General features: G+C 47.5%; 1 protein-coding gene across 2 annotated transcripts in view; it reads left to right on the top strand.

Annotated features, from left to right (window-relative positions):
• Positions 1–26,081, top strand: part of nf2a (NF2, moesin-ezrin-radixin like (MERLIN) tumor suppressor a) — an 81,291-nt gene that overhangs the window by 52,066 nt on the left and 3,144 nt on the right. The window contains exons 14-15 of one of the 2 annotated variants that reach the window (XM_063195544.1): positions 2,017–2,144; positions 4,957–5,116. In XM_063195544.1, the coding sequence (XP_063051614.1) occupies positions 2,017–2,144; positions 4,957–5,116 (288 nt within the window). Of the gene's footprint in view, positions 1–2,016; positions 2,145–4,635; positions 4,781–4,956; positions 5,117–26,081 lie in introns of those variants that run through there. The other variant, XM_063195545.1, reaches the window with a different exon arrangement.

Genomic DNA, 26,081 nt, shown 5'->3' with positions numbered 1-26,081 from the left:
TCTCTATGGAGGGAAGGCGAATAAAGCTACCAGAGCGAATTCGCCAGGAGCGAAGCTTCTTGAGCGACCAGGGCGAATTTTGACGATTAAACTCAAGCTAATCTTAAGCGAATTCGCTATGACGCGGTTCGGCGAAAACCAATTGGAACGTTCATATCGAGGAATGTCCCAGGCTGTCAAGACAGAGCCGTTATGTGATTAGCTGAATCAAACATGTCAGTGCAGCGTCCAGAGCGAATAAAACAAATTGATGGCGAAACTTCTTCAACCACCTGGGTCGCGTTGGTAGCGCTTGATGTACACGGGGCATAAAGTTGGGCATTATTTAGTCTTTCCAGGTGGGTTTTCATAGATAGATAGATAGATATATAGATTGCCTTTATTGTCCCCAAGGGGAAATTTGTTTTCACCACCAACATAAACGTGTAACAGCCAACATGAGGACAAAACATGCAGCTCAGTGCAAAATAGAAGTACATGAGGACAAACATAAGGACATTAAGTGCAGTACAATATACACTCACACACAAATACTGTCTTAAACACACACTCTCACTCTCACTCACACATCCACTCATACATGCACACTCTAACACAAATACTGCTCAATTGAGCTTTTTTGGGGGGCTGGAAATCATATCTGGCAACCCTGAGAGGAGGAGATAAAGACAGACAGGAAGGGAAATGGGATCGGACTGGGAGGAATCGCTAAGCAGTGACAGCAACTGGCAACATGCATTTGCCACACCGCACTGCACCTGCAGGGGAGGGGAAGGAAGGAAGGAAGGAAGGGTCGGGAAATTGGCTCAAGCAAGCAATTAAGAACCAATCTCAGAAGCTGCAGTTTAATTTGATGCAATATTTTTTTTTCACTTCCTCTCCTCTCCTCTCCTCTCTTCTCCCGACACCACCTTGGCAGACGTGCCTATTGTAGTCAGAAATGTTGAACTTCAAATGCACATCAAAAGGAGCCGTTATAGATTTTTTTTTTTTTTTAAAGACACCACACTTTGACACGTTTGACTCTTGCCAACTCTTGGTAACCCTTCCTGCATACAAACACAGACAGACACGCACAGGCAGGCACGCACGCATACACACACACCTTTCCAAATGTGTGATTGACGTGCCTCTCAGCTTGAACTCATTTAAGGGGCATATGGTCGATGCTGTAAGGTCGAGATGTCGCCATGGCAATGGTTCAAATTGGAGGGTTTGATGAGTAGTGGAGTTGCTATGCAGGGCCAGCGTTGGCCTGAGCTTTAGCTCATATCCTCTGAATCTTAATACTGTCTGTCTGCCTGCCTGTGCCTCTGTCTCTGTCTCTGTGTGTGTGCGTGTGTGTGCGTGTGTGTGTGTGTGTGTGTGTGTGTGTGTGTGTGTGTGTGTCTCTCTCTCGCTCTCTCTCTCTCCCCCTTCTCCCTTCCTCTCTCTTTGTGTGTCTGTGTGCGTGTCTGTGTGTGTGTCTGTTTGCATGTGTGTGTGTGTCTGTCTGCTTCTCTCTCTCTCTCTCTCTCTCTCTCTCTCTCTCTCTCTCTCTCTCTCTCTCTCTCTCTCTCTCTCTCTCTCTCCCTCTCTCTGTCTGTCTGTGTATGTGTCTCTCTCTCTCTCTCTCTCTCTCTCTCTCTCTCTCTCTCTCTCTCTCTCTCTCTCTCTCTCTCTGTCTGTTTGTGTGTGTGTCTGTCTCTCTCTCTGTCTCTCTCTCTGTCTCTCTCTCTCTCTGTGTCTTTTTGTATGTGTCTCTTTCTCTCTCTCTCTCTCTCTCTCTCTCTCTCTGTCTGTCTGTTTGTATGTCTCTCTCTCTCTCTCTCTCTCTCTCTCTCTCTCTCTCTCTCTCTCTCTCTCTCTCTCTCTCTCTCTCTCTCTCTCTCTCTCTCTCTCTCTCTCTCTCTCTCTCTCTCTCCCGTCTCCAGCCGTGGCTCCTGCGTCATGCCCTCTGACGTCCCCAACTTCAGCTTCATGCGTGTACACACACCTTATTAACTCCCTGTGCGTGTGCGTGTGCGTGTCCTACAGCCGCCGCCCCTGTCGGCCAACGCCATGCCCTCTGACGTCCCCAACTTCAGCTTCAGCACAGAGAACCTCAGCTACGACTTCAAGGACACCGACATGAAACGCCTGTCCATGGAGATCGAGAAGGAGAAGTGAGTTGTAGCTGTGTGTGTGCGCGTGTGTGTGTGTATAAAAATAGGTGTGTGTGTGTGTGTGTGCGTGTGCGTGCGTGCGTGTGCGTGCGTGTGTGTGTGTGTGTGTGTGTGTGTGTGTGTGTGTGTGTGTGTGTGTGTGTGTGTGTGTGTGTGTGTGTGTGTGTGTGTGTGTGTGTGTGTGTGTGTGTTGAAACGCCTGTCCATGGAGATTGAGAAGGAGAAGTGAGTACTGCCCTCAAATGCAATGGGTTGCAGCTGTGTGTGTGTTTGGGTGGGTGTTTGTAGAAACAGTGCGTGCGTGTGTGTGGAGAAACAGAAGTGTGTGTGTGTGTGGGTGGGTGGGTAGGTATGTGGGAACAACTGAGTGTATGCGTGTGTGTGGGTGGCTACTACAATGCTTGCTATGTGTGAAAAACTGAGTGTGTGTGTATTTGCGTGTGTAAAAACTGTAGGTATGTGGGAAAAACTGAGTGTGTGTGTATTTGCGTGTGTAAAAACTGTAAGTGTGCATGTATGTGTTAAAATGCCCTATGTATCCCCACTCCCATCTTAAGTGCGAGCATCTTGGGCTTTTGTGTGTGTACGTGTATAAGGGACAGTAATCCAGTCTGAGTTTCACACAGAGGGGAGAAATGGAATACTGGAGAGAGTAGTTTTCTTTTAAAAAGCCAATTTTTTGATAATCATTTAGACCCTATTTGAGAGAAAAGAAATATGTCTAGAGAATTGAGAGAGCCATATATCGACCAGTTTGTGTTGCACGTCTGCGCTCATGACAGCCGAAGTTTGACGTCTAAGCGGTTGGGTTTATGAAAACACTCTTGCAGGGCTGGACTTGGGGAGAAATAGGGCCCGAGCACTTTTGGCTTAAAGGGGACCCTCATAATTAGCGACCTGACTCACCGGAGGGCCCCCCCAATTTTTTTAATTATTTTTTTAACATTTCTGAAAACAGGGGCCCACAAGGGTGCGGTGCTGACCGGGAAATGCTTGCTATGCCAGATGGCCAGTCCAGGCCTGCACTCTACTTGCGTGCAGAGGTGTAGACAGATCAACACAGCTTCAGGGTCTCTGTACTCAGGGCTGGAGTGGGGTAGAAATCTGAGGGCCCAGGCCCTTTTTATTTACATTTCTGAAAATATTACCCCACGAGGCCCACCAGGTAATGCCCGCTATGCCAGATGGCCAGCCCAGCCCTGCACTCCTGGGCTGTATGAAATTCATCAATGCATGATATGACTCCACATCATTCTCAGGCTTCTCTCCTCACACTTTCCCGAAAAACACAGCACAGATTCCAATTCCTACTTAAAATGAAACCAAAAAAAGTAGGCTGTTGCTCATCCGATCCCCGTTAAAAAAACAATACTTGGCTGGAGCATCTGTGTTTAAAATAAATAAATAAATAAAAATCGTTTGTTTTTGTCACGTGCAAAATCGCAGTACAGGCAATTCATACCGTTTCCGCAGGCACACGGGACGTGTCATTGATTGTTTATTCCGGGCGCGGTGTACGCTGCTAAAGGCTCGATTGCGCATGCAAGTCAAGATTGATGCTGCTTCATAAGTGTAGCGATTACATTTTTCACTGACCCATTTTTCATACTCACCCAGGCAGTCAAGCACCACTACAGCACTGTTTCTCAAACCTTTTTCAGATCGAGGACCACTTGGGCCCCGTCCCATTTCTACCCCTTCCACTGCCACTTCCACTTCCTATTGTTTGGAGTGAATTTCAAAAGCGAGTCATTCCCTCGACAATGAAGTGAGAAGTCTATTTTTTCCCTACAGATTGGGACAGACTTTTTGTCTCCCCAAAAATGTTCAGGGACCACCTGTCAACTGAATCGACAGTTGACGGGTGCTAATTTGACACTGCTTATGTTCGATGCAGATTACTTACTTTTTATTTACATTCACACAAGCCTGTTAATATTGTGGTTAAAATAAGACTTCAGCTATGTTTAGGTTCGCAATTATGTTACAAAGTTAGCCCACTGCTAGCTTGTCTTGGAAAAGTAGAAATCCCCTCATGGACCACCTGAGCTCTGTCGCAGACCACCAGTGGTCCCCGGACCACACTTTGAGAATCACTGGGCTACTGCACTCCTGTTTGCTGCTGCCACAAATACTGAATGACACAAACGAGAAGAAAGTGGTAAAGTTTGAGAAACTTGTGCAGTGCAGTGGAATAGTGTTTGTGTGCATGCATGCGTGCCCAAAGCATGTGTGTGTGTGCGTGCGTGCTTGCATGTGTGCTTGGGCGTGCGTGTCAAGGTGGAGTACATAGAAGGGAGTAAGCACTTGCAAGAGCAGCGTGTGACTGTTCATTGTCCACACTGTGTGTGTGTGTGTGTGTGTGTGTGTGTGTGTGTGTGTGTGTGTGTGTGTGTGTGTGTGTGTGTGTGTGTGTGTGTGTGTGTGTGTGTGTGTGTGTGTGTGTGTGTGTGTGTGTGTGTGTGTGCGTGCGTGCATGCGTGTGTGTCAGGGTGGAGTACATGAAGAAGCACCTACAGGAGTGTGTTGTCAGTGTGTGTGCGTGTGTGTATGTGTCAGGGTGGAGTACATGGAGGATAGTAAGCTGGAACAACAGCTGTTGGAACAACAGCTAATAACCTGACTTTCCATTAATCAATTGCCGTCAGAGCGAGGACTATGTGTCTTTCTTGAGTGTATATGTGTGTATATTTCTTGTGTGTGTGTGTGTGTGTGTGTGTGTGTGTGTGTGTGTGTGTGTGTGTGTGTGTGTGTGTGTGTGTGTGTGTGTGTGTGTGTGTGTGTGTGTGTGTGTGTGTGCGTGTGGCGTCAGGGTGGAGTACATGGAGAAGAGTAAGCACCTGCAGGAGCAGCTGAACGAGCTGAAGACGGAGATCGAGTCCCTGAAGCTGCGGGAGAGAGAGACGCCGCTCGACATCCTGCACAACGAGAACTCACAACAGGGAAACACCAAGCACAACACCTACAAAAAGGTAAAGAGAAACACTACATAAAACTCCAAACACGAAGCACAACACCTACAAAAAGGTAAAGACTAAATACCATACCAAGTACAAACACCAAGTACATCACCTACAAAAAGGTAAAAAGAAACACTAAATAAAACACCTTCACAACACCTACACACCAAGCACAACATCTACAAAAATGTAAAAACTAAACACCACACCAAGTACAACACCTACAAAAAGGTACAGACTAAACACCAAGCACAACACCTACACTAAGTTAAAGACTAACCACCACACCTACAAAAGGTAAAGACTTAACACCACACCAAGTACAACACTTACAGAAAAGTAAAGACTTAACACTGAATTAAACACCTACACACCAAACACAACACCTACAGCACCACAAAAAGGTACAATACAAACACCAAGCACAACACCTACAAAAAGGTAAAGACTAACCACCACACCAAGTACAACACCTACGAAAAGGTAAACGGCAAGTACAACACCTGCAAAAAGGTAAAGACTAACCACTACATCGATTACAACACCTACAAAAGGATAAACACCAAGTACAACACCTACAAAAATGTACAGACTAAACACCACGCACAATACCTACAAAAAGGTAAAGACTAACCACCACACCAAGTACAACACCTGCAAAAATGTAAAGACTAAACACCAAATACAACACCTACAAAAAGGTATACCAAGCAAAACACCTACAAAAAGGTAAAGACTACACATCACACCAAGCACAACCACAAAGGAACCATACAACACTAAATACAACACCTACACACCTTTAGGGATTCTTTAAGTTACTCTACTCTACAAACTTACACACCAAGCACAGCACCTACACAAAGGTACCGTACAGCACTAAATACATCACCTACACACCAAACACAACACCTACACATCAGGCACAATACTTACAAAAAGGCACTGTACGACACTAAATACAACACCAAACACAACACCTACACACTAAGCACTACACCTACACATCAAGCACAGCACCCACACAAAGATACTGCACAACACCTACAAAGAGATAAGCTTACTGTACAACACCAAGCACAACACTGGAAAAAAGGTTAAAGAAACACTATGCAACTTTTTCATAGTCATGAAATGGCTTGGTACTCAAGGTTTTGCTTGACTGACCCGTTATGGGGAAAATGGCAATATTTCCATCACCGCCTAGTGCTCCTGCTCCGAAACAGCACTTGCAGTTTTGCCTGGCGGCGCCGCGCCTTTTGTTGTTGTGCAATTTGTGGCCGCTAGGGGCGTCTAGATTTCTATGCTGTATGAGCGGAGCGAGACCTATTCCCCTTCGTTTGCTAACTAAGCAGCAGCAGCTTGCTGAAAGCTGGCTACTGGCTAGCTGATTGTAAAATATCACGCTGGCATGCAGTGAAAACAACGAATGGGACTGCAAATAAATCACGAGATAATTGAGATGAAAGGTTTGGACAGGCAAATAAATCGCTTGTGTGAACATTGGAAAATGGCTTCAAACCGGAGAGAGCCGAACGCCAAAAGATGGGGATTTTATCATTCTTTCACTACACTGGGATTTATGCATTAGCATTCTCAAAACCCACGCCACCTCGTTTAGTGATCTCTAGTCGGCATATGGATGTCCACTTTCACTTTCAACACCACACGAGATAAAAACGCGTCTTGTCACCTCGACTTCGAAATCGTTATTATGACAACAAAATAGCCGTTTGTTTCCTCGTTCTTCTAATGTAGGCTACAGGTAGGCTACTATATAGTTACTGGAAATGTGAAATAAAGACGGGGATATCTGCCGAGAACAAGTGGATCAAATAATATCCATCTGAGGGAAGTGCAAACATGATTGCAGTTGTGTGAAGTGAATTACGAAGCAGCCAACTCATAAGCAAGGGGGAGAATCGCACATATGATAAAGCCCCTTAGAAGTGGAGAGAACTGAATGCAAGGAAGGGAATCTGGCTAATTACAGAAGACGACGAAATTTAATTCGCACATAATCTCGAAGCCAATGTCTGTCTAATTTAGTTCAATGCACATTTTCGGCAGAACCACTAGAGGCCGCTATAAAGTTGTTTATATCTGTGTGTTTATGTCAAAGTTGCATAGGATATCTTTAATAGCAATACTAAAGACAACTCCAAGCACAATACCTACACAACACGCACCAGCCACAGCACCTACAAAAGGTACAGTATCAGGCAGCACCAAGCACAACACCTACAAAAAGGTAAAGAAAAACACCTACACACCAAGCACAACACCTACACATCACCTACACACCATCTACACGACACCTACACACCAAGAAGGACACCCACCAAAAGGTTACCTGTTGGACTCATCCACTGGCATGTTCTAGTCATTTTAAAACAATATGAAAAATATTTCATATGTGGTTTCCTTACGGATCAAACCTGGAATTTTTGACTTGCAGTCTATTTACATTTTCTAAAAAGTGCTCCATTCTGTGAAAACGAAGGTTATGTATATAACCACGGTTCTATGAGTTCCGGATGACCGCCAGAGGCGGTGCTTTCAGCACTGAATATTCATCTTACGGATCAGCAGGTCGAGAATTAATATCAACAAAGTAACACGTGACCTGGGTGACGTCACCCGGTGACCCCCGTGTCAGGGGTTAAAGCACCGGTGAACCCAGGAAGTGACCTCTTGGCAAATCTTCTCGAACACACTCCGAGTGACTGCCAAGCTCTGGCGGTCATCCGGAACTCATAGAACCGTGGTTATATACATAACCTTCGTTCTATTTCGTTCCTCCTGACCGCCAGAGGCGGTGCTTTCAGCACTGGATGACTAATACCAACAAAGTCATGAGGAGTGCCTACCCGTCGTCAGTACTACTGAGACGGCCTGAAGCCACCGCCAGCACCACAGTAACATGTGGGGCAACAACAAGAAAACCAGGCAATGGTGCAGCCTGATGCCGAGGAGGCCGTGCCGTATACGTCCTTGCACGTACCAACGGCCACATGGAAGCCAGTGTAACCTGGCCCAAAGGATCCACGAGCTCCCTGAGTGAGAACCACAGGGGGCAGCAAGTAAGCAGTTAGCATAGCAGTTGACGGGGACACCTGTGCCACCCCGTAGCGGTACCATACCACCCGGTGCCACAAACGGGAGGAGCCACAATGGAAGAGGCGAACCACGGAAAAGGTCAACAACAGGGCACTGGACGCCCATAAGGAAGTTGCTCCCATGCCCAACAGACAAGTGTCGGCCCCTGAAAGCAGCCGCTGCAACAGGCCCAGAGAGGGCAAGGACTCAAGGCGGCATACATGGCACATGACAGATGAGCCGCCCGCTCCACACAAGACCGCAAGACCGGCCAGAGAGCGTCTGAGGGCAATCAGGATGGCCAGTCCCTACATTCATCCAAGGTACGGCCATCATCAGGGGGCTCACAAGTCGTAGGCAGTGTTGGACTGCCATCGCAGACCAACCGTCCAGGGCAGCAGCAGTGGTCACGACCTCACTGTGCAAGGCAGCAGCAGTGGGCATGACCTCACGGCGCAAGGGCAGAGCGCGACAGATGCGAGTGCCACCTCCAGGGTCGAAGGCAGACATGGCAGCCAGATGCAATGTAGAGCGGTCAGCGACAGTAGGACCTGGCAGGGGCCATAACGGCATATCCAACCCAAAGAGGCCTCAGCAAGCGGAGGCCAAGAGGGACAACGTGGGATGCCGAGGTCGGCATGCCCAACACCTGGAAGGGGCGGAGAGCAAGGAAGGAGAGCCGCCACTTCCAATGCCCGCAAGTACGCTGGCCATAAGCAGAAATCGACGCCTAGAGACACCAGGCCGGGGGTCTGCATGTCGAGAACAGGGCAAAGCGCACCAGGTCGAGAACAACAGCGTGAGCGAAACAAAACCACATGCAGCATCGGCTGCACGGCCGGTGCGACACAAAAGCTGCGTCGTGGCTTGCCCACCCAGGTGAAAAAGTGGTTCAATTTAGTACAATAAAAGCACAACTGAAGTGTACTTAGCATGTTAAAAGCGCACTCACACTTTTTGTGCTAAGAAAAAGTATGTTTACAATATGCTTATTTAAAGTGTACTTAAAATTAGATGTAATTAAGTTGCTCTCAAAGAAAGTACACTTTGCGAACCATACATAAAGTGCACTTAGAAGATGTTTGGCTAAAGTGTATTTAGAGGAATATACTAATAGTGTTCTAATAGTGAACTTACTAAAAGTGTATTTTTTAATAACATATTGCAATTGCACTTTTTTTAAGTGCACTTTGATTATACTTCACCCAAGTGACTTCGAAGTGTGATTTTCTATAGTGCGCTTTAAAGTAAATCACTTTAACATATTGGAAGTATACTTTTTCTAAGTGCACCATGATTGTGCTTCATCCAAATATATTCAAAGTGTGCTTACACAAAGTGCATTTACCCATCATGCATCATCATGCATGTACCATCATGTAATGCACTTCTTGGAGCTCAATTTCTCAAACAGAAAGCCATTGACCTCTAAGGAATATCTTTGGTTTGCATGAAAATATTACTCATTGTTATATTCTGCGTTTATTGTAGGAGTTTTAAAATTTTAAAGTGGTACACAAAAAATGACCATGTTCCCACCGTCATTATGATGGTCACGTATATGTTCTGGTATATATAGGCTCACACTTCCCATGACATCATGGTGAGAGGTAAGTTGGAACTAGTTGTTCAAACAAAGAATCAAGGGTCACCATTAGTGATCAATTCAAATGATCAATTGCAGGAAGGTGGAACAAGAATGAAATAAAGTGAAATGTGTATCTGAAATCTCTGTAACAATGCAATGATTGTAAATGTCAGTCGTGCTAGGCATGCATACTGTATCACTACTGTGACATGTGGCTGTGTGTAATGTGCAAGCTCTGAGGACCAGCATGGATTGTACCATTACATTTATATTATTTCATGTACTTGGGAGTGTACTGTAAATATACTTCAAGCATACCTGTTATATATTTACAATACTTAATATGATATACTTTTTACAGACTTAAAATGTTCCAATGTAGTCCAAAGAAGCATGAAGTTAATATACTTTCATTGTACTTCTAGTAACAATAAAATGTTATAGAAGTGTACTCAAGCACACTATTAATGCCATACGAATGCATGAAAAGCGTGTTTGGAGCATACTTTCAAAAGTATGCTTGTAGTGCACTTAAAGTTGTCCAAAAGCGGTGCCAATTTAGCATCCTCAGTGTGCTGCAAGTGTGCTGAAGTACTGCTTTAGTAGTGCTTCAGCGCACTAATAGTGCAATGAAGCGCACTTTAAATCGCCGAAAATAGTACACTTTGTACTAAGTACGGTCGAAAAAAGTACACTTTAAGTATATGGGTTTTTCACCTGGGCAAAGCGGACGGACCAAAAGGGACATATGGGGGCCGCCGGAAGAGAGCAGACGGCTTCCAGCAAGGCCCCGACAAGGGTGTCGCGCAAGCCAAACCAATCACCGTACCACGGCCAAGGTCTGTGTGACTCTGCCCCGGCACTCTGGCCAGACAGGCAAATGCCAGCAACCAGGAGTCAAAGAGAACTCACAGGGGGCGTCCCAAAACGGTCCATGGGGGCCGAGAGAAGGCCAACAAGACATGGGACATCAAGAACCCAATGCACGTCGTACGCAACGCTGCATCATAGTCCTCGCAGACGAGCTCATCTGCGACGTGTCTAAGTGGCCAGGGCAGTGCGCCCCGCCAGATCAACGCCCTGACCGGCGAGGCAAGGAGGGCGGTCAGAAGTGGTTCAATACCCGGCAAGGCCATAGATGGAGGCCTCCCGCAGCCCGGCCAATGCCTGATCGCCGACCCATCGCGCACAGCGTCACGGTCAGCCAAACACCAGTAAAGGCCACATAGGGGCCATGGGTATAGACAGGCGGGACAGGCAGGGTAACCAGTAGTAGGTACAGCCACTGCAGCAGAGACGCGTAAACAGTCCAAGCGGCAACAAGTCGGGCCCAGCGGGAAAGGGGCGCGACACAGGGCGCAGATGCCCATGACAAGCCAACTGCGATGCTCCTGCAGCAGACGGCAGAGCATGAAGCTGAACCAGCCAGATGCAGAATCCACAGTCGTAGGGGCGTGTACGCCTACCGGTGCCCAGAGCACTCATGTGAGACCATCCATAGCGAGGCCAACAGAGCGAACAGTCGTAAGCCACCGAAAACTCGAAGGGAGAGCCCGGAGTGGGGTCACTCCCGTACAGTAGTAGCAGTCAGAGTGGCATCCTGACCCCCGGACATACCACACATGAAGTGGGGAAACATGAAGAGCAATGGGAGAAGGAGCGGTAACGCTCCAACATACCAGTAGCAGCCGCAGCTGCAGTGGTGCGGGCACCAATGGCACTCTTAAGTAGCCCATGGCAAGTCCACGCATAGCCCAAGAGCTCGGGGGGACGACGTGCAGCAGTCGACCTACGCGCCACAGTCGAGGACAATGAAGGAAGCACCTGGGTCCTGTACCCAGGGCAGCAATGCCGACATACACGTGCACCAGTCACAGAGGCTTAAGCCCAACGGCACACTCCGCGAGCCAAGGGGCAAAAAAGTCCCAGGCTCCACCAGGTCAGGAGGACGACGACATGCCAGACGTACGACAGTGGGCAAAAGCGGACAACAGGACGCAGAGCATAACTTGCATACCGAAGCCACAGCAGAAGAGGCGAAGGCACCAACTGCAATCACAACCGTCCACGGTGAAGCCGGCCAAGGCCAACAGACTCCAGACAGACCCGCAGACGTGCCAAAGAGCATAAAACAGGGTATGGTGTGAAACCACTCACCCAGAGCAGTAGCAGTCGTACAGGCGGAAACGCCAACGGTGCATGCAAGGAGCTGACTGGTGGAGACACCCACGGTCAGCCAAACCCAGGAGAACGACTAGAACCAGTCGTGAGGTAGGGAAAAGCAAGCTACACAGAGGGGCATGAAGCGGAGCAACACGCGCAACTGTAGCAGTCATGGCGGTTGAGGTGCCCCGGGCGTCCACAAGAAGCCAATGGATGAAACAGCCGACAGCAGGCGGTATCCAGGAGAGCGACAGACAGTCGCAGGACGCTGAATGGTAGAGAACAGCAGAGGAGCGGGGAGCACACATGCGGTCTCATGCAAGTCATGCAGCCATGCAAGAGAGCAAGTATGCAAGCATGCGAAGCAACCGAGCAAGCCATGTAAACCGGAATGGCAGGGTGCGTATGGCCCAGCGGCACGCCGTGGCAGCTGTAGTAGCCGTGGCATCAACAAGCATGCCACAGGGTGGAGGCCACCTGTGGCCAGAAACCCACTCTGGAGCAGTAGCAGGTATGGCACTCACATGTAGCCATCGGGCGAAAAACACCCATGGCCAACCAACCCAGAAAGGGGCCAGTGCCAATGCAATGCAACAAGCAATGCAACTGGGCTGTGACGGTGTCACCCGAACAGAGGGCATGGCGCGGGCATCGGCGGCAGGCGACAGCTGTGGTGGCGGTGGTCGACAGTCGTGGCGGCGGTGGGCGACAGCTGTGGCGGCAGAGGGCGAGAGCCGTGGCGGCAGAGGGCGACAGCCGTGGCGGCAGCGTGCGACCGTCCGGGTCGCTAGCAGGCAGGGCATATGTGAAAACACGGTCACCGTGTGTCAGAGGCTGCAGGTCGGCAAAACAGGGCCGAAAACTCCACCAGGCCAGTCGACAACTTGTCCACCCCCGAGGGCAAGGAGTCTGGGCACATCCGCGATACCTCCAGGAAGCGTGAGGTCACCCCATTGGGCCTGCTTGGCCTCGCTGCAGCAGCCGGCGTCATCTACAGCCCCCCATGGCCAGCGGAACTGTAGGCCGAGGGCCAAATCGCGTCAGCCCGGCAGTAAGTGCTCTCGCACGCAGACCTGAGCAAGCAGCACAGGCCACATCTGTCAACCTCAGCCGCAGGCATCTCAGCTCCAGGCAGGAGAGGCACCAGTCCCAGGGGCCTAGACGACAATGCATCAGTCAGGCAGGCAGGCACACAGGGCGAGGACACCCCAGTGGTAGCCGAGAGGGAAGCCAGCAGTCGGACAGTCAGGGCCAACAGGTAAACAAGGCAATACACACAGCAGGGCGAAGACACCCCAGTGGTAGCCGATGCAAGTCAGTAACCAGGCGAGGCAAGAGCTCCAGGCCAACTGGTGAATACCACACAGAAGGGGCTGGGACATCCAATGGCAGCCAAGAAGAAACCCAGTAATCAGGCAAGACGAGGGTCCCGTGTCGGGAAGCGAACACTGCAACACACAGAAGGGAACAAACAAGCAATACATACCCACAGGGCGAGGGCACCCCAATAGTAGGTAAAAAGTTGGCAGCAGGTAGGAGATGACACTACAATGTCCAGCAAATACTGCAAATATAAAACACAAGGGGCGAGGACGCCCCAAGTGTAGCCAACAGGAGCCAGCAGCCAGGCGGCAACACCAAGCTGACAAGCAAATAACAATGGACATTAACATTTTGGATTCGGCCTATTTTGGACACCAGATGGAAATTAGCCCTTGGGCTACAATCTGGCATATTTACATATATGTACATGTATGTATATGTTCATTAATGTGCAATGTCCTGAAGAAATAAAGTAAAGTACATTACATTGCAATGCAGTCGGTAGGCGCTGTACACCCAGCGACTCACAATAGAGGACATACCATAAGCACAGCCAATATCATGGGCAGACAGGAGTAGCACAGTGATAGAAATGCAAGGCAAATATACACTTCTGGGGCGAAGACACCCCAGGTGAAAACAGACAATAATCAACCAGTGAAGAAATAACACAACCGGGCAGGAATAACAACCGGGGTGAGCAGAGTGCAGCCAGAGAGAGTAGAGAGAGATTGTATTGTAGATTGAATCTCTGGAGCAGCGTGACGCCAACGGTGCAAGGGCACAGCGAAACACACTGGCCCGTGGAGCAACCGTACAGACAGGCTACACTTTACAAACAATGAAGCCGTAACGTAAATACAGGCACGCGAACCCAAGTAACCGAGCTCGCGTCGAGTGTCACGACAATCGCCCAGTAATAGTAACATTCCGCGGCGAGAAACACCGCGAAAATAAATCGAAACAGTAAATGACAGTCCACTTACCCAAACGATGGCCAACATAGGCAGGCAGGCGTTAATACCTAATCCCAACTCGAAAGCGCATCACGCCACGAGACCGCTCGTCAAATCCAGTTGCGGGAAACACTACTGAAGATAACGCGGTAGCAGTTAATACATGATCAGAAAACGGCCTACCTTCCACGGGAAAGGACAAGTTATTAGCCTCCAGTCGGCGAGAACAGTGCCTCGAGCCAGGGGCTAGGCAGGCTAGGTAGCCTAGCCAGCCCTCCTCCACCGAGCGGATAACACTCAGTCGGAGTCGGACACATCGTAAATGTGAAAGAGATACTCAAAGGAAAAAGCGACCAACGCCGTTTCATGGGGGGTGGAAAACCCACAGCCCCAACCCTATGGGTGCGAAACGAACAAAGCGTCAGGTCAATCCCAAAATCTCAAACGATTAACTCGACACCTGCAATCGAGAAGATGAAAGAGGTCACTTCCTGGGTTCACCGGTGCTTTAACCCCTGACACGGGGGTCACCGGGTGACGTCACCCAGGTCACGTGTTACTTTGTTGATATTAATTCTCGACCTGCTGATCCGTAAGATGAATATTCAGTGCTGAGTTCAGGAGGAACGAAATAGAACCTACATAGAAGGGTGTCCAAGCAAATTCTGCTGTGCTTTTCACTCATTGGACTGAACTGAAATTTCAGCAGCATTTGGCCGGTTGGCTGGTGTTAATTTAGCGCCCTGCTCGTAATGCCACTGGGATGCAGTAGCACAATGAGAACAAGGAAATAAACCCAAAAAGCAGGCCGTGTATGGCGCTGTGATTTCGCTCTTTCCATTCACTATTTTCAATGATGTGCACAGCTGCTGATCGATGAGATCCCAGTCAGAAGGAATAAATTTTTCTTTGCGCACTGTGTGAGCCCTACACCTAAAGGCTGGTTTAGTTTTTTAGAGTCTCCACATGTCCATTCTGCCTGTGGAACTCCCTACAAAGAGATCAGCAGACATTATTGACAAAGATGGTTTTCAGAGGTCATCCTGCACCGTATGAGATTCAGCCCCTCAAAACAAAAACTAACCACTTTCATTAGAGGAAAAAAATGCTCCACTGCTCTATGTGAACAAGGTCAGCACTTCAGTGCCTTTCAATGCTCAAAACAGTTTGTTGTGTTTGTTGTTTGACGATCCACACCTCTGCACAATGGGCTCATCTGTGGGCATGTCGCCAGTCATCTGAAACCAAGTTGTTTTGGTTTGGCTTTGTGCGGTTGGCTATCGAGAAAAAGAAAAAGAAGAAGAAGAAGAAAAAGAGGCCAGTAACCATAGCACTGTGATGTCAAGTGTCAAGATGCAGCTCTTATCTGCGCTGTGTGAGTGAAACACAACCCCAAAGCACAAGACTGTTAAACTTCACAGGAAGTTCATTGCTGCCAAACGGCCCCTGACAGGGAGACTGTGTGAACCAGTCTAGCCCAGCATGGACCTGGCAGATGATCAGAGAGTTAAAGATCTAAACACTGGAGCGTTGGCGTTTTGCTTTTAGCCTTCAAGGTAGACCTCCCGGCCATCTTTTTTTCTTTTTCTTTTTTTACCCTCAGGCCATGATTGCCTTGTTACAGCTGACAGCACACTCCTGCCTGTCTGTCTGTCTGTCTGTCTGTCTGACTGTCTGTCTGTCTGTTCACAAGGCAGCCTTGCTGAATACAGACAGCCTGGACTTAAGCTCATAAGGAGGAGAAGGAGGGGTGGGTGAAGGGGAGGCAGGTGAAAGAGGAAAGAAGGGGAAAAAAGAGTGAAAGATAAGTGGTGGCTGAAGTAAAGGTGCAGTATAGATGACAGACAGTAGTTACAGTATAGAAAGGAGACAGAAAGGGGGAAAAGAGATGGAAGGAAGAGAAGGGGTGGGTAAGGGGTAGGCAGGTGAACGACGGAGGGGGGGGGGTGAACGATGAGTGGTGAAGTGAAAAGTGCAATATAGATGACATACAGTAGTGACAGTATAGACAGGAGATGGATAAAGATGCAGGTGAAAGAGGGATAGAGTAAAGCAGAGTGAGAGAGAGAGGGGGGCGGTGCTGTGGTATAGCACTGAAGAAAATCTTGCTGAGAGAGAGAAAGATAGAGAGATGTCCTGTTGCACATCATTGAAGTGCCTGCTGTGATTTCTGGACTGTAGTTGCAGTATATAGAAAGGAGACAGAAAGAGGCAGTGAGGGAGAGAGAGAGAAAGAGAGAGAAAGGTAGACAGACCGAGAGTACGAGAGAGAGAGAGTACGAGAGAGAGTACGAGAGAGAGTACGAGAGAGAGAACGAGAGAGAGAGAGAACGAGAGAGAGAGAGAGAGAACGAGAGTGCGAGACAGTACGAGAGTGCCAGAGAGAGAGTGCGAGAGAGAGAGGGAGAGTGCGAGAGAGAGTACGAGAGAGTACAAGAGAGAGAAAGTACGAGAGAGAGAGAAAGATTGATATTAAGAGAGGAGCCCGCTGTGATGTCTGGTCTGGACTGGACTGGCAGCCCTCGTGCCTCTTCTAAAACACTACTGCCCCGGGGGGTGGTCTATTAGTTCGCTCCCAAGAGCAGAGCAGGGCTGGCTACTCACTATTCCTGCCATGCACTGCCTATTTCCAAGCATGTGTAATGCGATGTGTGTATGTCCTCCAGCTCTTCAGCTATTTTCAAGGTGGTGTTTTCGCATTCACCCACGCCTAATAGGCTCGCCATCCCAGAAAATGATCACTCCCAGTTGGACGTATAAGCAGCTTTTCAGGAGTTCTGTAATTGCATCCGACAAGTCATAAGAAAAGTTTCAAGTCATAGAAAGAATCCTCAGAAACGGATAATGTTATTCTTTTTTGCCTGCCCTGTGTGCGTGTGTGTGCGGGTTCGTGAGTGTGTGTGCGAGTGTGTGTGCGCGTGTGTGTGTGCGTGTTTTGGTATTCCAACACAAGCAAGTGATTTAGAAGGCGCGTCTCTTCGTGATGATAAAGTATGGCAACACCGGTCACAGAGAATGGGATCACGCAGAGGCCAGCGAAATAATTTGATCCTGCGCAACAGGGAAGAAAATAAAACAAATCCATTACACACACACCTCCACATGTACTCTCTCTCACACACACACACACACACACACACACACTCGCCTCGACATTTACACACACACACCTCGACATTTACAGAGACTGTATAAAAAGAAAAATGGGCAGACCCGCATGGACTCTCATAGTCGGAATGAATCCTAAATTGAAAGTTCCGGTTGCTGCCATCTTGGACGGTGTGTTCTGTGAGTGCCAATGCTAATTATCTGGGGATTAAACAGCCTTGGATTGAGGGAAAAATCCCCCAGGTAGCGCTACCAAAGGACATTATTTTGGCTCAGGCTGTACATACATTAACTTTTGCTGTGAAAATGTACCAAAATGTGTTGTTGTTTTTTTAATCATGTGAGCCAGATGGAAGTTACTTGCGTCTGCAGTAATTTGTTCATATTCACACGTGGCCAAAAAGGTCGCCACCAAAAAGAGTCCAGACCTCAAACTCATTTACTGTTTTGAAGCAGACCTGAACGGTGCCGGTCCCCATTCCGACACCAGTTGCAATCGGAACTGAAGTGCTTACCTGCGAACCACCAATGTTCATACCTGGCTCTGAACTTTTCCGTCTATGACCATGTGTTGCCTGGATGAACATGCTGACATTCGCGTTGCCGTCGTGGTCTGCAGACAAACTTCAAAGTATCTTTCTGTTTGCATCACAAACCAACTTTCCGATTCCCGAATCCTCATACTTGAGGTGTGAACTCGCCAGCCAGTTCAAGATTAGTAGACGGTGGGCTAGATTTCGTAGCTCCTTTAGAAAATGAGTTTCGTTCTCACTCTCGAGTGGCAACTTGATTTTTCTAATATGACCTCCTGACAATATGTAAAGCAATATTCTGGCTGTTGCCACGCTGAAAAGTTGCACGTTGATCTTAAAAAATAACGAAAATAAAAAAGACTGGGGGTGACGTCACATAATGCACAGTCAATGGGAAGTCTCCGCCCCTCAAAGTTGAAAAGGGAATATTTATCCGCATATCGGGCTTTTTTCATAGGCAGATAATTCACCTAATCATTGAAACAACATAGGCATTTCATTCCTGACCATTTTCCTGTTACTGGAAAAAATAACACAGCTTGCATTTCTTTACTGACACATAGTTTTTTGGCGAATTGATCTACCCCCGTCACCTCATTGCTCTATTGCTTTGAGGGAACAGACCTGTCATCTTTTTGACATTTATCTCTCGTTGCCCAATGATGGTCAGACAGTCGAACACTAACAGCGAAAAAGAGCACTCCTGAAAGTTTGAGAAAAATATTTTTTTTTGCATGTACTCAACAAGTGAGCCCACTTACCCCCCAACTTGTCACTTTTTGCCATGAAATCTGACGGTTCCGGGTAGCATGCACGCGCTAGCTGTATTCTGCCTCGTTGACTTTGCATTGACGTGACGTCACTCGGTCGGCTAGTTTTTGTTGTCATTTTTATAAATCAATGTGCAAGTTTTGAGGATGGCAACAGCCAAAATATTGATTAATGGGTTGTCAGGGGGTTATATAAGCAAAAATAAAGTTGCCACTCGTTAACACCAACGAACTGACAAGATATGAGACTGATCCCACCACCTACAGGTGCGGGACCGCGCACAAGCATGGCTCTCTGGCAGCCTAAGCACACCTATTGAGAATCTTTGGAAAGTGCCGGAGAATGGATGATGCATAGCGTTCGAACTCGTCAATCATCAATAGAAGATCTTGGTGAAAACCTAATGCGAAGCTATGGAAATAAATCCAGAAATTGCAGAGGTTCATTGAAAGAACACAACACCAAATGTGCACTGTAATCAAAGCTAAAGACGGTCCAACAATATATGAGCGTGTTTGGCCTTTTTTTTGATGGGGACTTTTTTATTCAATCTTATTTTTGACCTGTGTATGTTGTATACTGTACACAAGTGCTCAGACGTTCGCATTCCACCCACATACAGACTTCTATACCTTTCCCCTTCTCCCTCGACCAAGACTAGTCTTATCTAGTGGTTGCACATGTGCCCTGACGAAGGGGGAAAAAAGATAGATGTGTTCAGCACCTCACCCCCATATCCCTAACCCCTTACCCCCCGCCACACAAACACACACACACACACAGACAGACAGACAGACAGACAGACAGACAGACAGACAGACAGACAGACAGACAGACAGACAGACAGACAGACAGACAGACAGACAGACAGACAGACAGACAGACAGACAGACACACACACACACACACACACACACACACACACACACACACACACACACACACACACACACACACACACACACACACACACACAGACAGACAGACACCACCACCACCCTTGGATCTTCCTCTCTGGCATGCAACCCGCCTGCCTGTGGAATTTCACTTGTTTGAGTTCCCGCTAATTGATTTTCGCCCTGTGATTACTCATTTGGATTGCTGTGGGGGCCCCAGCGATGCCTAGCGTGCACCGGGGGCCCGGATCAGCATGAGCCTTTAATTGGACTCGGGACTGCTGAGAATTAATCTGAGAGAGAGAGGGAGAGTAAGAGAGAGAGGGAGAGAGAGAGCTCACCAGCAACAGTCCCTGCCTAGAGAGCGAGAGAGAGAACCTGGCTCATCTGTCGGAAAGGGGTCTTTTTCCAGTTGAATGAGAGACGTGCGACACATACACACACAGTACTGTATATGAGGACATTTAAAATGCTCTGAATGTGCTGTAGTGTATGTTTTCAGCACTAGGCAGAGGGGAGAAGAGCGAGACAGGCAGAGTGGGTTTATAGGGGTGAGTGAGGGTCTGGGGGCCGTGTAACATGGGTCGCTGGCTGCTCAGTCTGGTCCTGATGCTGGAGCAAGATTAATGGGCCCAGTCACTCAGCTCTCCATCTCTCTCGGTCTCTCTCTCTCTCTCTCTCTCTCTCTCTCTCTCTCTCTATGTCTCTCTCTCCTGTGCTTTCTCTCTTGCTCTCACTTTCTCTCTCTTCCATCCTTTCTCTCTTGTTCTCTCTCTCTCTCTTCCATGCCTTCTCTCTCTCTTCCACACTCTCTATCCATCTCTCTCTTCCATTCTTTTTATCTTGTTCTCTCTCGCACACGCTCTCTCTTGTTCTCTCTCTCGCCATATACTCTCACAACCACAACTCCCCATTCCCCATCACTTTGCTCCCATCTTCTCATGTTGTATCTGTGCCTCTTTCTCGCTCTCACTTTTTTTTACTCACCACTGCAATTACTCTTCCTCATCTCTTCCCTCCCACCTTCAGATGTTATATCTGATTCTCACTTTTTTCCTTCTCTCTCTCTCTCTCTCTCTCTCTCTCTCTCTCTCTCTCTCTCTCTCTCTCTCTCTCTCTCTCTCTCTCTCTCTCTCTCCTGCTGGTCCTGCTGGAGCGAGACCAATACCAATATATGCTGCAGTCTCTCTCATCCTCTTTCCCTCTTCCTCCCCCACCCCCCCTTCCTTCCCATCTCTCTGCTCTGAGCTGCCTTTACAGTGTCTGTTCAAAGTGTCTGTCTACAGTCCAGTTAAAAAAGGAAAGAAAGAAAGAATTTAGTAGAGGTGCGGCTCATTTTGGGATGGTGGCCACCGTGTCGTCTGTGGCCACAGCCCAGCTCTGTTTACAGATCCTTCACGATGGTGTGCCCAACGGCCCGTCTCTCTCTCTCTCTCTCTCTCTCTCTCTCTCTCTCTCTCTCTCTCTCTCTCTCTCTCTCTCTCTCTCTCTCTCTCTCTCTCTCTCTCTCTCTCTCTCTCTCTCTCTCTCTCTCTCATTCTCTCTCAACCACAGCTCCCCATTCCCCACCAGATCCTTCATGATGGTGTGCCCAACGGCCCGTCTCTCTCTCTCTCTCTCTCTCTCTCTCTCTCTCTCTCTCTCTCTCTCTCTCTCTCTCTCTCTCTCTCTCTCTCTCTCTCTCTCAACCACAACTCCCCATTCCCCACCAGATCCTTCATGATGGTGTGTCCAACGACCCGTGGCTCCATTCTTGTTTACGGGAGGCAGCAGAGGACGCCAAGAGCAGGGCTGGCCTAGGACCAAAAAAAAAAGCAGGCTGGGCATTTTCAGCCAAAACCGGTCCTCCAGGCATTGAGAGAGACGGTGAAGCCCTTAATTTTAGAGCGAGGACTGGAAGCAACGATGGAAGGCTCGTCTGAGGACGACCTAGAAGGAAGACCAGGCCAAAACTATCAAAAGTCCACCAGGGAAATTCCCTGTATGCCTTATGGCCAATCCAGCCATGGCCAAGAGTTAGTGGGCAGTTGAGGACAGAACAGGAGTCAGAAGCCTTCTCATCCATCCGTCCTCTGCTCTGAGCTTGGTGACTCTCCAGACTGCCGCGCCACTCCTGCGCAGGTTAAACGATTGCTCCGGCTCACCTCAGCGAACACCATCAGACACAAAGATGAGAGTTTAGTGCAACAAGGCATCATGGGAAAGACGGCTGGGTTGACTTACACAGACTTACCTGCTGTGTTTCGAACCTGGGTCCGCATGGGGAAGTTGTCCGCTTATGGTCAGCCCGCTTGTTCGTCCTCTCCTCTGTTCTGAGCTTGGTGACTCCCCAGACTTCCACGCCACTCCTGCGCAGGTTTTAACGATTGCTCCGGCTCACCTCAGTGAACACCATCAGACACACAGACACAGAGTGTAGTGCAGCAAGGCATCATGGGAAAGACGGCTGGGTTGACTTACACAGACTTACCTGCTGTGTTTCGAACCTGGGTCCGCATGGGCAAGTTGCTCGCTTACGGTCAGCCCGCCTGTCCGTCCTCTTCTCTGAGCTTGGTGACTCTCCAGGCCTTTTTAATGATTCTGCTGGCCGCCTCAGTGAACACCATCAGACACACAGACACAGAGTTTAGTGCAGCAAGGGCAGGCTGTAGCATCATGGGCAAGACGGTTGAATTAATACACAGACTTACCTGCTGTGTATTGTAGGTGTAACTGCAGTTTTTCCTCTTGTTTCATTTGTGTATTTTTCTTGTGAAACCTTTGGTCTGTTGAGTTAAAAACTTTTTTTCTCTCGTTAGTGCTCTGTCTTGGGTGTTGTGTTCAAGTCTGAACATTCAAGCTAGTAACACCATTTGTTACCTGGATTTAACTCCTGCCTGCTTCAGTGAACACCATCAGACACACAGACACAGGGTTTAGTGCAGCAAGGGCAGTCTGTAGCATCATGGGCAAGACGATTGACTTAATACAGGGTCATTCCACGCCAAATCAACAAGAGCCCGCACACTTAAGTCTCAAAAAATTCTGAAAATATTACTGAGTGTACCCATGGTACTTAAGAGGAACACTGTACATTTATTTGAATGTAAGATGTATACTCTCCATGTTACAGCCAATTTTACTGGGGGAGGGGGGTGCCCATTTTGTTCACACTCTTTTTTTTGTCAAAGTTCACAAGCCCGTAGCTCAATAACTAAACCATGTAGGAAGCTCAAATTTGGCATGCTGGTACATAGATAGGAATAGTTTGTTGCAAAGCTGTCAGTTTTGGTCTGTATGATCCTGCATCGTCATGGCATTCCCTCAAAGATGATACAAATTGTACTGGAGTTTTTGGCTGTGCTCTGTTTAGGCCTTCAGAAGACATATTTGTGCTCAACATAGCCTCTTGATTTTTTCCCCTTGTAGAGACAAGTAGGAACACTCTCATAAAAATCTATAAATAGAAAGGAAATCCCATCAGTGTTTGACCAGAAGACCTCACAAGTCTGACAAATCATTTTGGGTGTCATTTTCAGAGCTCCAGAACCCCTTGTGGGATTGTCCACAGATTTTTATTTTATTTTTTTCTTCATTCTCAATGAATTCTTCTTTTTAAAAATGCAAATGAGACTTGTCTTATGTGATGTTTTCTTTTGTAATTTCCAACCTGAACATGGACAACATGCACATTGAGGGCAATATGTCTTTCTTCCGCTGCCATCTGCTGGTCAAAAAAAGTAACAACATGAGTCCTTGTGCCTGACCTACTGTCTCTTTTGGTGAGCGAACCTGCTCCCACATTGAACGCTCCTGAAATCATTGAAATTGAAAGGGATACCTGCACCCCTGCACAGGGACTCTCGGGTGATCATGTCTGGGCAAAATTTGCATTTGATTATTTAGTCTTTACATTAAATGTTATCGAAATCATGTTGCTCTCTTTTTGCATTTTGCCCATGTTCAGGGTGGAAATTACAAAAGAAAACATCACATAAGACAAGTCTCATTGGCATTTTTAAAAAGAAGACTTCATGGAGAATGAAGAAAAATATAAAATAAAAATCTGTGGACAATCCCACAAGGTGTTCTGGTGCTCTGAAAATGACACCCAAAATGATTTGTCAGACTTGTGAGGTCTTCTGGTCAAACACTGATGGGGTTTACTTTCTATTTATAGATTTTTATGGGAGTGTTTCTACTTGTATCTACAAGGGGAAAAAATCATGAGGCTATGTTGGGCACAAATATGTCTTCTGAAGGCCTAAACAGAGCACAGCCAAAAACTCCAGTACAATTTGTATCATTTTTGAGGGAATGCCATGACGATGCAAGATCATACAGACCAAAACTGACAGTTTTGCAACAAACTATTCCTATCTATGTACCAGCATGCCAAATTTGAGCTTCCTACATGGTTTAGTTCTTGAGCTACGGGCTTGTGAACTTTGACAAAAAAAGAGTGTGAACAAAATGGGCACCCCCCTCCCCCAGTGAAATTGGCTGTAACATGGAGAGTATACATCTTACATTCAAATAAAGTAGCAGTGTTTCTCTTAAATACCATGGGTACACTCAGTAATATTTTCAGAATTTTTTGAGACCTAAGTGTGAGGGCTCTTGTTGATTTGGCGTGGAATGACCCTACACAGATTTACCTGCTGTATATTATAGGTGTAACTGCAGTTTTTCCCCATGCTTCGTTCGTGTGTTTTTTTCTGAAAACTTTTGATCTGTTGAGTCGCTCTGAGTTTGTTTATATACTTTTGTCTTCAAAACTTTGTTTTAAGTTCTCTGCTGTGGGTGGTAGTACACAGTCTGAGCTGGTAACATTATTTGTTACAAGGATTTAACCAAGATAAACCGTGGGCAAGACTTACAGACTTACCTGCTGTGTTAAATAGGTGTTAGTCTGCATTTTATCCTATGCTTTGGTTATGTTGAGTTCTGAGTTCATCTATATATTTTCATCTTAAAAACATTACAGACACAAACATCTAAGACAAAATGTATAAATGCTCCAAGTGCTAGCCCTTGTGTTTTTACTTTCTCTCGCCCCGCTCCTCATCCCATCTGTCGGTTTGTATTTGTTTTCCTCAGTGACTCTGTCTGTCTTGATACCTCCTACCGCGCTCTTCCTCTCTCTTCCCCCACATCCTTTTTTCCCCTCTCTATATATCCTCTTTTTCTCTTCCTCTGTATCTCTCTCTCTCTCTCTCTCTCTCTCTCTCTCTCTCTCTCTCTCTCTCTCTCTCTCTCTCTCTCTCTCTCTCTCTCTCTCTCTCTTTCTGTAGTCTCACCACAACCAACAAATGCATAATGCATGGAGTGCAGTTGGAGCAAGTTAGAAAAAGGAAAACAATTTGTCTTGCCGCAGTACTCTAGAGTCGATGGGTAGCAGAGAAACTGTAAAAACTGGCCACCACAACACAAGTCAAGTTTTGGCCCATCATATATGCATATGTCCATTCTTTGTATTTTAGGAGTCAGTTTGAATGAAGGACTACAGCATGAAGAGTTTATTGCATTATAATTACATTTCAGATTTTGGCACTCTGTGATTTCCTCTGGTTTTATGGAGATGGCGAATTGCACAAATTTAAAATGTGACAAAAGCACTCGATTGTTTTGCTCGTCTTCGTTAAGACTGAGGTGTGTGGCCCTGCTGTGGCCAATCGGTAGGGCACTCGCCTGCCATGTGACTGGCCCGGGTCCTTTGCCGACCCCTCCCCGTCTCTCTCCTATCCACCTCTCACACTGTCCTATCAAATAAAGTCGGAAAACACCACCAAAAAAAACAAAAACAAAACAAAAAAGACAGCTGTGCGTCATCCAAGCCTCGCTGCATTGCGCTGCTGTGTTTGAGGGTATTACACTGTAATTCTCTCTGGTTTAGGGAGATGCTGTACGGGCATGCCTGTCTTTAAAATGCCACAAAAAAATACTCAATAATGTAACACATCCTCGTTAAGACAGCGCTGTGTCTGTCATCCACCCACCAAGGGAGATGGTACTGTACAGCACGTATTTCTGTAAAATGCCACCAAAAACACTTGATTGTTTTATGCTTCTTCGTTGAAACAGGGCTGCCTGCCTTTGTGTCATACAGCCATAACTGCAGGCCCACCAAGGAGGCATCCCCGGGTAGTTACACCAGTCATTAGCCAGAGTGCTGGCTTGATAAGCACCTCATTCCCCCTCAGACCAAGTGGTGTAATGAGTGCTAGCCGCCCCCCAGGCAAGCGCGCGAGCGAGCTAGCGGGCGGCGTCAACTGATGGATCTTTAAATCCAGCAGATGGCCATGCTCTCTCTCCGTGATGACCCTATCAGTGTCATTACGGCCGACGCCACTGTCACCTTAACAAGACCATCTGGTCCGGCCTCGCATGTCTGTGCTACGCTACGTTACCGCACTGCACCTGCACCTGCAAGGACAAAGACGATGTTGTGTCGTTTTTATCCCTACCTGTCTTCCTCTTAAAAGTCACATTGTTACTGCATAGGAACTTCAAATTATTGCAGTGGTGCCCTGTGTGAAGCAGGAATATCATTATTTACAA

The sequence above is a fragment of the Engraulis encrasicolus genome, chromosome 3 (genome assembly GCF_034702125.1).
Source record: "Engraulis encrasicolus isolate BLACKSEA-1 chromosome 3, IST_EnEncr_1.0, whole genome shotgun sequence".
Taxonomy (NCBI): Eukaryota; Metazoa; Chordata; class Actinopteri; order Clupeiformes; family Engraulidae; genus Engraulis; species Engraulis encrasicolus.
The sequence above is the reverse complement of the archived record's forward strand: the minus strand, read 5'-3'. Positions and strand labels throughout refer to the sequence as shown.